General features: G+C 40.8%; 1 protein-coding gene and 1 long non-coding RNA gene across 2 annotated transcripts in view; one reads left to right on the top strand and one right to left on the bottom strand.

Moving 5' to 3' along the window:
• LOC112238801 (probable E3 ubiquitin-protein ligase makorin-2) overlaps window positions 1–12,457 on the top strand; it is a 30,811-nt gene that overhangs the window by 1,011 nt on the left and 17,343 nt on the right. Inside the window, exon 3 of the mRNA XM_042306112.1 lies at window positions 226–413. Coding sequence (XP_042162046.1) covers window positions 226–413 — 188 coding nt within the window. The remainder of the gene's footprint in view (window positions 1–225; window positions 414–12,457) is intronic.
• Window positions 4,547–6,113, bottom strand: LOC121840794. The gene is made up of 2 exons (XR_006079933.1): window positions 6,040–6,113; window positions 4,547–5,501 (listed from the first exon to the last, which is right to left on the bottom strand). It is a non-coding gene; the product is annotated as an uncharacterized LOC121840794 (long non-coding RNA).

Here is a 12,457-nt window from a genome sequence, read left to right as displayed (position 1 = left end):
ATAGGTGTTCAAAGTTCATTGGTCGCGTACACAGATTATCATATGTGAAAGCAGGTGCAGTGAAATGCTCATGATGCTTACAGTGCAGTAAGTAACTAACAGTACAATACCAATATACAACATAATCCCCAATCTACAGTCACTGTTTGCGTTTTATGCACATAGCCCAACCATTGTGTTCAATATCTGTTATTATGATGGAGTGTGACTCTCTCTGTGTTGTAGGTATGACCACATCAAGCCGGCTGGTGGTGGAGGGGGGAGAGGTGTGCCCATGGACCTCCCTAACAGAAACCCCATCACTGCTGGGGCCTTCATTCCCTCTGGTGTTGCTGTCCCGGGACATCCAGGCAACTCTGCACCCCCACCCAGGCACAATGGAGGGAAGAAACCCCTGGTGCTGAGAGATAGAGGTACAGTACTGAACACTGTATACTGGAAAAGCTCGGGTTTGTTATTTTAACTAAAACATCTTTGTTAAACAAATACCAAACTTGTTTTTGCATGGATTCCGCAACGCTGTTAGCTTTTAACATCTAGAACCGCTATTGTCCCGGAATCCCGCTTAACTGACAAGTTAAATTCTGCTTGAAAGAGCCACTAAGCTCCTAAAGTTAGCCATCAAGCTAACAAAGTTAGCCCCAGATGAGTTTTCCAATGAAGCCCTCTTTGTCTGGAGAAGTAAATGAACGGTTCCAGCGCTGTAGGAACTGTATTTACTACGATCTGTTTTGGGACAAACTGGATCACTGAGTTCCAATACGACAATTGTTTGCTTGCCGAGAATTATAGGCTTGAGGTAGCTTCCTTAATCACGCAGGTCGCCAGCTTACGTAAGAAACTGGGGAAAACGCAGAGTGAAATGTTTACCTTTTCTATGCCGGTGACTGGATGGCATTTGCGCTTGTTGGATGCATCTCCGCTGGGGTTGCAAAATTCCAGGAACTTTCAATAAATTACATGGTTTTCCCAAAATCCTGTTTGGATGATTCCAGAAATCAGGAAGGAATAAGCAAGTGTTGCCCGGAGTTCCCACATCTGATAGTGGAGTCAAAGGAGCACAGCCAGAGGAACATGGCAATCAACAATGGTCGCATGTCACGAGCCGTGGAAGCCGAATACAGCGGCCTCTCGCAAAGCAGTCTACACTCCCAACAAGAGGCCTGGAGCAGATGCAAACAACGAATAGTTACACCGTCCTGGAGCCTGATCTTCCTGCACCTTCCACGCTGAGGTTACCTGTGTCTGCGGCCGATGTACCTACTCATACTCCTTCCCCTAAGATTTTGAAGTTGACGTCGGCAACCTTCTGTCCCTACTCTGGATTGTGCGGGCTTCTCCATCGGTCGGAGGCCTGCACCATCCTTTGAAGCGTGGGAGTTGGCGGATATCCTCGCCAGCCGTGATTTTGTGCAACTCCATGTTAAGAAATGACTATTCCTGTTGCAAAAACAATGTCCTATCCCGGAGCTTGAGTAAATTACATTACTGAGCTGCTCCTGAATGTACTACGCCAGGACATGTGGGTTTTAAAAACATTATGAAGGGCAGCTTTGAACTGTTGAAACTGGATTTTTGATTGACTCTGCTAGACACTAATAAAATACCCATCACATCTGACCCTGTGCCCTCTCTGAATCGTGGCATTGAATGCTTTAGCAAGATTATTTCTCTTCACAACTGGCTACGTGATTATTGCAGCTCAATGGGTGTTAATTTTGTTGACAATTTTGATACCTTTTGGAAACAAAACAGGTTTTATAAGGCGTATGGGATCCATCCAAATCATGCAGGATCCTGGATCCTTTCACAGCCCAATATGCTGCGTTGAGACAATGACTTATCAATGACCCAAGCCCGGCTCAGTTAATCCCTACCATTGTGTCGCTGAGTCATCATAATGCTTTAGCGAATATACATTATACCAGGGGCATTGGTAGACACAATGTAAGTAACCTAATTTATTATATCCCTCAAACTCACTTAGACAATACCTTTGATACAGTGGTAGCAATACATGGTTACAACATTTACAGAAATGCCAGTGGTGAAGGTGCTTCTGTTTATATTCAGAACCACATTCCTGTAAAGCTTAGAGAGGATCTCATGTTTAATACTGTTGAAGTAATATGGCTACATCTGCCTCACCTAAAGCCCATTCTGGTGGGAAGCTGCTACAGATCAACAAGTGCTAACAGTCAGTATCTGGATAATATGTGAAATGCTTGATAATGTATGTGATATCAACAGAGAAGTATATTTTCTGGGTGATTTAAATATTGACTGGCTTTCATCAAGCTGCCCACTCAAGAAGAAGCTTCAAACTGTAACCAGTGCCAGTAACCTGGTTCATGTTATCAGTCAACCTACCAAGGTAGTTACAAACAGCACAGGAATTAAATCATCAACATGTATTGGTCACACCTTTACTAATGCTGCATAAATGTGCTTTAAAGCAGTATCAAGATCTATAGGATGTAGTGATCACAATATAGCAGCCATATCTAGGAAAACCAAAGGCTGGCCCTAATATAGTGTTTAAGAGGTCATACAATACGTTTTTGTAGTGATTCCTATGTTGATGTCAAGAATATTTGTTGATCCGTGGTGTGTAATGAGAAGCAAACAGACTCTGCACTTATGAAGTTGCTTATTCCAGTTACTAATAAGCATGTACCTAATTAAGGAAATGACTGTAAAAACTGTTAAATCCCCGTGGATTGATGAGGAATTGAAACATTTTATGGTTGATTGGGATGAGACAAAAAGGAATGGCAAATAAGTCTGGCTGCACAACCGATTGGCAAATGTACTGCAAATCGAGAAATCATCTGAATTAAAAGAAGTACACTATAAAACAAAGGAGGCGGCAGGTGGTTAGAGCGTTGTGCCAGTAACCGAAAGGTTGCCAGATCGAATCCCCGAGCTGACATGGTAAAAATCTGTCGTTCTGCCCCTGAACAAGGCAGTTAACCCACTGTTCCTAAGCCATCATTGTAAATAAGAATTTGTTCTTAACTGACTTGCCTAGTTAAATGAATGATAGTGAAAAGCTTAAATGAAATTTCTGTGAAAAAAGGCCAACTCGGCTCAATCGTTAATTGAATCAGATTGCTCATTCATCACACACAAAACTGACTGATATTGCCAATTACTTTAATGATTTTTTTTCATTGGCAAACAGCCATGACATGCAAGCAACAAACTCTGACATTCAAGTATATCGGACAAATTATGGAAGACAAGAATTTGAATTCTGCATAGTCAGTGTGGAAGAGGTGAAAAATTGTCTATCAACAATATCAAGCCACTGGGGTCTGACAACTTGGATGGAAAATGACTGCGGATAATAGTGGATGATATTGCCACTCCCATTTGCCACATCTTCAATTTAATAATAAGAGATGGCGCAACCTGAGTTATTTTACCACACAACCCTTTTCTATTCCTCACCAACCCTTTATCTTTATTTCTACGAACCCCTGCAGTCTCTAGTACCCAAATAGTATCACATTCTACAGTGGTGTTACCTACATCAATACCTTTGGTGTTATGCCTGTAAAAACATTCACATTTACCTTTAATCACAGTGTTTCCATCTAACAAAGGTCCATTTAATTCAGTTCAAATGTTATAGACAGCACAATCCTTGTCACCCAACCCAATGTTGTTCAACACAGTCCTGCCTCTAGTGCTCCCATGGGCAATCCTACATTCTATGTCACACAAAGGAATGTAGTATTTTCTCTGAATATTGAACATTTTACATTTAACACATTTCTTCAAACGATGCAGGTTCAGGTACATTCGTTTTTCACCCCTTCTTCCTGTGTGGTGTCTTTGAACGATTCTGAGTCTGATACATCTATATCTGTCATCTTGGCAATGTTCTTGTCATGAGATAGATCATTTGAGTTTGAAAAAGAATTCAAAATCTCATTAAAGAATCCTTTTGGCTCTGATGTGTCAGGTGTCTTTGTGATTGCCGTGGTCTGCTTGGTAAGAGCAGTTGGTGTCATCTCAGTGGTAGTTGGTCGTTACAGCAGCCGCCACCATTGTTGTCATTACTTTGGTTGTCACCAGCAGTTTTTGTTCAGGTGCTTGCATAGGACCCAATTTAACATATTCGTATCTGTTTCCTTCACTCAGTCCTGTTCTTGCTATTTCAATTTCAAATTCTTCACCTTCTGCTGGTGTTATCTTGTTCATGATAAACTCCCAGCCTTCCACATATTTGGTTAGTGTCAGATCACATCCTTTGGGGTCCCAAACAGCTTCTCCCTTTGTTATATGACGCGTCCATCCACAGAGTGGCTCCTCCGGTACAGGTTTCTTCTTCCATACAGAAACTGTCCTCTGTTCCCCTGGTTCTGTTAGAAGTTGTGAGGGAACATGAAATTTAAACCTATCAACAGGTCCTGTCTTTTTACCTCGTTCGACAGGCTCCTCTCTTCTCTTCCTGCTTTTATCCTTTATCTTGATTGTGAGTGCGTGCATCATCTTCGTATTGTCCTCAGTCTCTCTTATTCTGTCATTGTCACTGTTCTTTCGTGGTCCTAATTCCAATGGTTCATTATGGAGATCAGGTAAGAGCTGAAAAGTCAATTTTTGGGGAAATTGCCATTTTCTTCAGCTCACTCGACTTTTCCTTCTCGTTAGTGGGGTCTCTCCTTCTTTCCTCCCCTGAAGCTCCCTCCTCAGGCCGGACTGGGCTTCCATTTGGAAGGTGTCCATTTCAGGGAAGAGATGTTCCCATTCTTTAGGCAATACCTCGGAGCCCCTCTGTAGAGGGCTTCTGTCAAAGAGGCCTGCCCCAACAGGTATATCATCAGGAGTGGCAGACATGTTACCCCCTCCCAATTCTGGGCTTTCTGGCCATACTGGAGGAAACTTTGGTCGTTTGTCTCTTTTCTTTTCAGGCTCTTTTCTTTTCAGGCTCTTTTCCCCTGGTGCTTCTTCGGAGTGTGTTAGCTGATGCACTCATTGTATTTGGTCTGCCATTTTCTTGAATCCTCCCCGGGGCTTTGATCGATTCCGCTGCTCCTGCTCCCTCCGGGGTCCCCTCTGGTGAATCAGCATCCTCTGTGTCCCCACCTCTGTATGGTTGTGTCCTTCTCTCCGTCGGGACTCGGGTGCAGTGGTTTAGATGATACCACGTCTTGCTTCCTTTCACTTGGACGGCCTTGTTTGTGGCCGTTGCCACCTCGTAGGGTCCTTCCCTCCTCGGCTGATCCCACTTCCTTCGGAACACTCGACCGTAGACTGGATCTCCTGGTATCACTGGGAGAGGTCCTTCTGGTCTCCTTGGATCATCAGATGTGGAACCTCTCGTCCTGGTTCAGGTTTCTGCCTTCTTTCTGTGGGGCATTCATACTTAAAGACTTATGGCCTCTGTTCTACGATTACACCATACATTCTCTTACTTCCATCACTCATCACACAAACTGACATTCCAGCTGAAGCTGGAGAACCCTTCTCCATCTGGTTTCCTAAACAAAAGACTTGTAAAACAAAAGACACAACATAACAGTATTGACAATGTTATGTGTTATGCATGACTGTATTCATAAATACTGAAATCTAAGACCATGACAATTCCCACTCTCTCTCCACCCGACTCTATGCTTTCAGGATGTGTTTCTGCTGGACTCTACAAAAATGGAGGCCCTAATTAGCTTCCTCATGCTTTTATCCAGTCTTCCCCTTTCGGCCACAGGTTCTGAGAGGTGTTCCCAAATCATGTCATTTTTTACTTAGTTCCCCAATTGCTCTATATCAACTGATAAGCATGTGCATAACCTTAATCAACATTATTTCTTCTTGAAGTAATTCAACACTGAATGGGCTTCCACATCGAGCCTTCAACATGTAGTTTAGGTCCAACTAACCTAATATCTATCCTTATTCACATGATACATTATCAAATAAACCAAATAACCACCAAACTCAACCCAGTATGTCTACAGTAGAATCTAGTCTCTCTCTCTCTCTCTCTTTTGTTTTGTTTCACGTCCTCTGTCATGGTGTTTTCAAGCTCACCCATTATTCAGCTGGACCTTACTTCTTGTGAAACTTATGCACCCATCAAAGAGAGACATGACAATCTTTACCACTGCAGGTGCTGTACGAAGTATATCCCCAGCCCGGTGTATCTTGATGTACACTCAGTCTCCAGAATTCAGCCCATGCCCTTCCATCTGGCATCTTACTGCTCTTTTCCTGGGAACATACATACTAACACATGGGTTATTTCCTGACAACAGACTTTCTTAAATTACAGCCCTATGTAAACATTCTGTTATGTAAACATTCTGTCTCAAATACCTGACCTCTTGCCACAAAAATATTCATAATGATATCCAAGTTATGGTCCCTACAGCAACTGCTGTAAGAATAACATGTACTCAGTCAAGTGTCTTCCAGTTGAAAGAATATCCAATCCTAACAAAACTAAGTCCTAAGCTTCTTCAAAATGCCACTACTTATTACTTTTACCATAATCTAGGTGTGTGTAATGTTCTATCTACCCTTAGAATTGTCTCTATTTATACAAGACCAACTATCCTTCCCTCTCTTCGAACCATCCTGTCTATCAACACACACCGCCTCCAGAAATAACACCCCCCCTGTTATCACAAACTTCATATAAGCCCCCAATGTAACCACAGTTCCTCCAACTCATAACACATAAATCACTACTCCCAATTTCCTTCCACAGTCCGATACGTACTCAAACACTCATCATCAGTCTCTCCTCAGATTTACCTCAAGACAAAAATAAATTGACCAAACAAGAAAAATAGTAAAGTAAATTATAATAACTGCATATTTGCAACAAATCACCACTATCTGTAATGTCCTCCTCATCCCCGGGTGCCATCACACAACAGCCATTCATTCCAATGTATCACTCCAATCACAATGACATTGCTAAATAAATAATCTAATATTCTGCAAGTTCTGTCAACCAACCCGTCTCAGGATTAGTTTCCAGAGTTTTCCCATATTCAAAACATAACTAAATGTTTATAAATTGTCCAATCCAATATTCAGGATAACAGTCCTTAGTGTTTACTTTAACTCAAATTTTACCTACTCAATTTAGTTCATCATCCCTTTAATAATTAACATTATACTAAAAACTTTTAGTACCAGTAACATCTATTTTATCATGCACCTTTTTGCCTCTGTTTTTTCTGTCATGAGTGGCCTGGTACTATAAGGTCATTATCCCCTTTAGTCTTTCTTCTCCCAGTACATAGCATTCCAGAGACAGTTCACAGGTCATCAGACACAGTGGTCCCACACTATTCAGCCAGTAGGGTGGGTTAGAGTTCCACACACACTTGTTGTGGTGATAATCACATTCCATGATAACTCCCTTATTCTACTGGCAATCTCTCAGATGAGCTACAGATTATGTAGTTATCAACATAACCCTTGCAGAGAATCCTACTTCAATAAACTATTTGACATAACTGTTATCCCTTGTTTACATATTTTTACATTTTATATTTTATATGCAGAAAGAACAAAGCACATTTTGTATTTACCCAAAGACCATAACCCCAGGGAACTGATAATCTCAACTATGAACCCATGTTTAATAAAATAAACCTATTTGAATAACTAGTCAATTCAAGATTACCTCTCATCTTTTTCCCAAGGAAATAATAGAATTTCAAAGTGATGGTACACTTTGGTGTTGCTCAATCATTTTATAATTCAATCCCACCTGTTCCAACAATTTCTAGTGAAGTTGATCAGTCTTCACAGGAAATTATTAGGGTTCAGGGCATTTAACACCATTAAAATGTTCTCACTCTCTTTTCTTTAGAAACATCTTAACCACACTTTCAAAAGCACTTCCATCCTTCTGCATACCCAGTCTAAAACTGAATTGAAAAAACCATTGAAAATGTAACCCCTTTTCTTCTGGAAAAGAAATGTACATGTCGTTAACATCCACCATGCCACCTTCCAAATCAGCAAGCCAACAATAAAAATCCCCTCACTTTTCACAAGCATGCAATAAAAGCTCCAGCCATGCACAGAACACACAATTCCTCCCTGCTCGGCCATCTGTATCCTACCCTTAGAAATTGAAAACACCCATACACTACAATTTGCTCTTCTTCTTAACTAATCTTACCACGTTTGTGATTTCTCATATACGTTTATTTTCCGTATTTTGACGCTAAAAACAACTTCCTCCATGCATTTTATCACCATTGAAACCGCCATTTTAATGCAAAACGACTCCAAGTGGGGCTATTTGTAAACGATCAGCCACTGTTCTTTTGAAAAGGGTGCTACCGCATTCCAGTGTCATCTTACACTAATTTTCCCCCACACTAGTTAGCCCTGATCTACAACTTCTTACGCTTCCCCCCTCGTAATGCATTTCTGATGATAGAATGTTAATTAACATTAAAACGCTGGTAAGTTAAACTTTTTGTTATGGTTTCATGTGATTGTTCCAATTCATTCCTGTTTACCGGGCAATGTTACCCTACATTATCTGGTTTGCTCCTTCATATTCAAATTGAATTGGCAGAATTAACGTTCGCGTCTTTCAGCGTCCCTATGGCTTTATTACATTTCGCTATCTCTATATTCCAGGGAGAAACAGTCCGTTTGTTTCCATGTCACTTATTTATTCCCCCTAAACACTCCCATCGCATTATACACTTTATTTACTATTTCCCAAGGCAGATCTACCCTACTTTCTCAAATAATAGTTTATTCACATCACTTAATACCCCTAGTAAAACCTATTCTATAATGTCTACAACTGTATTACTGAATTCTACAGAAGCCTTAATGTCTTATTCTAGTACAGCACCTCAAATATCACTGTTTTTATCTTTGCTTATACTATTACTTTAACTTTATTCAGTGTATTAAATCCTATTTCATATCATTTTCCTTCTAATTCAGCTTATTTATAATGTAATGCACTTATCTCTTTATTTATCCGCTTGCTATTTTCTCTCTTAGCCTATTTTACTGTTTAATTCCTGAGGCTATTTTTTAAATGTCAGCTTCCTATTTTGTTTACGGGGCTCGTGATATTTTTAATATGTATTCTAGACTTCTCACTTTATTCTAGACCACCTAGATTTATTTGAACCAGTATATTTTAGTCTATTTCTTTCTACTTCACATCCGTTATACACTACCCATGCCTTGTTTAATACCTCTTTTTGACACCTATTGTATTTTTTACAACTCATTATCCAGTCAATGTTTTATCCTTGTATAACTTATCTTGCCCAATATTTATCGATTTCGTTCCTCTTCCCAGTGAGTGTTAACTGCGCTCTCTTTCTCAAATTACACTGTTAACTGTTAGAGAGGCCTGCGCATTCCCAGTTGGTCACAGACACACAGCCTGTTCTTCCTCTTCTTTCTAATCTGCTCATTCATCACAAAGAATTGTCATTCATTCGTTTATTTTCATTCATTCAATTTCTTTATTCACATTCGTTTCACATACACCCTTCGTTTTTACCTAAAAACGACCTATAGTTTCTTACCTAACTTAATTCTCTTCCTCTACATAAACTGGTACTATCCTATAGGATTTTTCACGCATACTCTTTGTTTTTACCTAAAAACGACCTATAGTTTATCCCCTAGCTTAATACACTTCCTCTACATAAACTGGTATTATCCTATAGGATTTTTACGACATGACGAGACTACTGTCTAATCGGATCAGCTTGTCTTCATATCCTATTCATCCACCCCGTATTGATCTTTATTCTACGTTAGAGCAATATCGTGGCGCGACCTACTGATTTATAAACCCCCGTTTAGCTAGACGGAGCGTTTTGTATTCGCAGGATTTCCTTTTTCAGTTGAACGTCGCACAATCAGGCTGGCGTTCTTCCTGTGTTCTAAATATCCGTCCGTTTCAGACCTCTTTCATAGAGCGGTAGCCACAAATATTTCCCTATCTACTTATCAATAAAGTAGCCAAATCAAATCAAATCAAATCAAATTTTATTTGTCACATACACATGGTTAGCAGATGTTAATGCGAGTGTAGCGAAATGCTTGTGCTTCTAGTTCCGACAATGCAGTAATAACGAGCAAGTAATCTAACTAACAATTCCAAAAAAAACTACTGTCTTATACACAGTGTAAGGGGATAAAGAATATGTACATAAGGATATATGAATGAGTGATGGTACAGAGCAGCATAGGCAAGATACAGTAGATGATATCGAGTACAGTATATACATATGAGATAAGTATGTAAACCAAGTGGCATAGTTAAAGTGGCTAGTGATACATGTATTACATAAGGATGCAAAGCCTACCCATGCAGTCCTTCAGCTAAATATTTCGAGGCGGTATCGCAGGATTACTTATCAATAAAGTGACCTACCCATTCAGACCCTCTGGTAAATATTTTGAAGCGGTATCGTAGGATTTCTATAATTACTTATTCTATTCAGACCTTATAAACAGGTAACAGGTAACTGCAGCCCTGCGCCCAACATGCCGAATAACACACCCGACACCAGCAAAGTTCACAGCCCCCGCCTACTCACTCACTAAACATGCACATTCATTATACAATTCCAAGCTTACACACACACACATGCAATTCATTGAATTTCAAAAAGTTCTTTCGTTTCTATAGTTTTTATGAAATTTGAGAGAGAGACTTACTTGACGCTCCTCTTGCTGAGGCAGGATCTCTGAAGCGATCTACGCAAACATTTCACTGTTTTCTTACCTTAGCTGGGTGGCCACCCTTGTTTGCCCAGATCGTCCAAAGATCCCGCTGCCAGCCAATAACGTTTTTTAGTCCCTAATTCTCCTGGCAAGCTCGCCAAGTCTGTAGTGGCAAATCGTTTCAAAAATGACACATCCAAGAACTTTGTGAAAATCAATGTAGACTTTTAATTCAACAGTATCATAAGCCGGAGCGGTCCGCGAAACACACACACTTTTTCAGAGCCCTCGCTCTGAGTTATACACCTACCATATAAGTCCCTCCCATATGCAAATTAAGTTACATCCCAATCCGTGCTTCCTGCTTGTTCAGCCCAATAACGCCCCCATCTGCTTTCCATTAGATCCTAATGGTGGCAAGACCCTTGCTTTGACCCTTCACTCAACTTAATGCGTTTTCCTGTTTGTGTGTTATCTAGGGTCAGCAGACTGTGTCTCTTCCGTTTTTAGCATGCTCAGCTATACTAAAAATACTATACATTCCTCTATGCTATAGGCTTGCTTTGTCCCTGCACTTAGCTCAATGTGTGTCTTTATCTTGGATCAGCAGACTGTGGGTCTCCCCTGTCATTCCTTCAGCGTCTTCATGTCCTAAGGATATGCGAGTCATTCCTATAATCCATCAGTTGGTCATTTGGCTGACCCCCTCCTTCGTATATCCCTCTGACCTTTGTATGTCCAGCCATTTCTAGGCGTCTATGTGTCTGCATTACTTTAGTGTTCCCAGCTGTTCCATACTCCCATGGTCCCACTCTGGCTTCCTGTCCTATACAATAGACAATGTACCCTACCAGAATGGCAAATGCATCCCTCTTTTATATAGGACAGTATATTTATCCATATATGTACCTAATTTCTCCCACATTAGCAGATGTTAATGCGAGTGTTGCGAAATGCTTGTGCTTCTAGTTCCGACAATGCAGTAATAACCAACAAGTAATCTAACTAACAATTCCAAAACTACTGTCTTATACACAGTGTGAGGGGATAAAGAATATGTACATAAGGATATATGAATGAGTGAGTTGTACAGAGGAGCATAGGCAAGATACAGTAGATGGTATCGAGTACAGTATATACATATGAGATGAGTATGTAAACAAAGTGGCATAGTTAAAGTGGCTAGTGATACATGTATTACATAAGGATGCAGTCGATGATATAGAGTACGTATGCATATGAGATGAATAATGTAGGGTAAGTAACATTATATAAGGTAGCATTGTTTAAAGTGGCTAGTGATATATTTACATCATTTCCCATCAATTCCCATTATTAAAGTGGCTGGAGTTGAGTCAGTGTCAGTGTCAGTGTGTTGGCAGCAGCCACTCAATGTTAGTGGTGGCTGTTTAACAGTCTGATGGCCTTGAGATAGAAGGTGTTTTTCAGTCTCGGTCCCAGCTTTGATGCACCTGTACTGACCTCGCCTTCTGGATGATAGCGGGGTGAACAGGCAGTGGCTCGGGTGGTTGATGTCCTTGATGATCTTTATGGCCTTCCTGTAACATTGGGTGGTGTAGGTGTCCTGAGGGCAGGTAGTTTGCCCCCGGTGATGCGTTGAGCAGACCTCACTACCCTCTGGAGAGCCTTACGGTTGTGGGCGGAGCAGTTGCCGTACCAGGCGGTGATACAGCCCGCCAGGATGCTCTCGATTGTGCATCTGTAGAAGTTTGTGAGTGCTTTTGGTGACAAGCCGAATTTCTTCAGC

Source organism: Oncorhynchus tshawytscha, linkage group LG25, assembly GCF_018296145.1.
Source record: "Oncorhynchus tshawytscha isolate Ot180627B linkage group LG25, Otsh_v2.0, whole genome shotgun sequence".
Classification (NCBI taxonomy): domain Eukaryota; kingdom Metazoa; phylum Chordata; class Actinopteri; order Salmoniformes; family Salmonidae; genus Oncorhynchus; species Oncorhynchus tshawytscha.
This window is presented reverse-complemented; position numbering and strand designations above follow the sequence as displayed.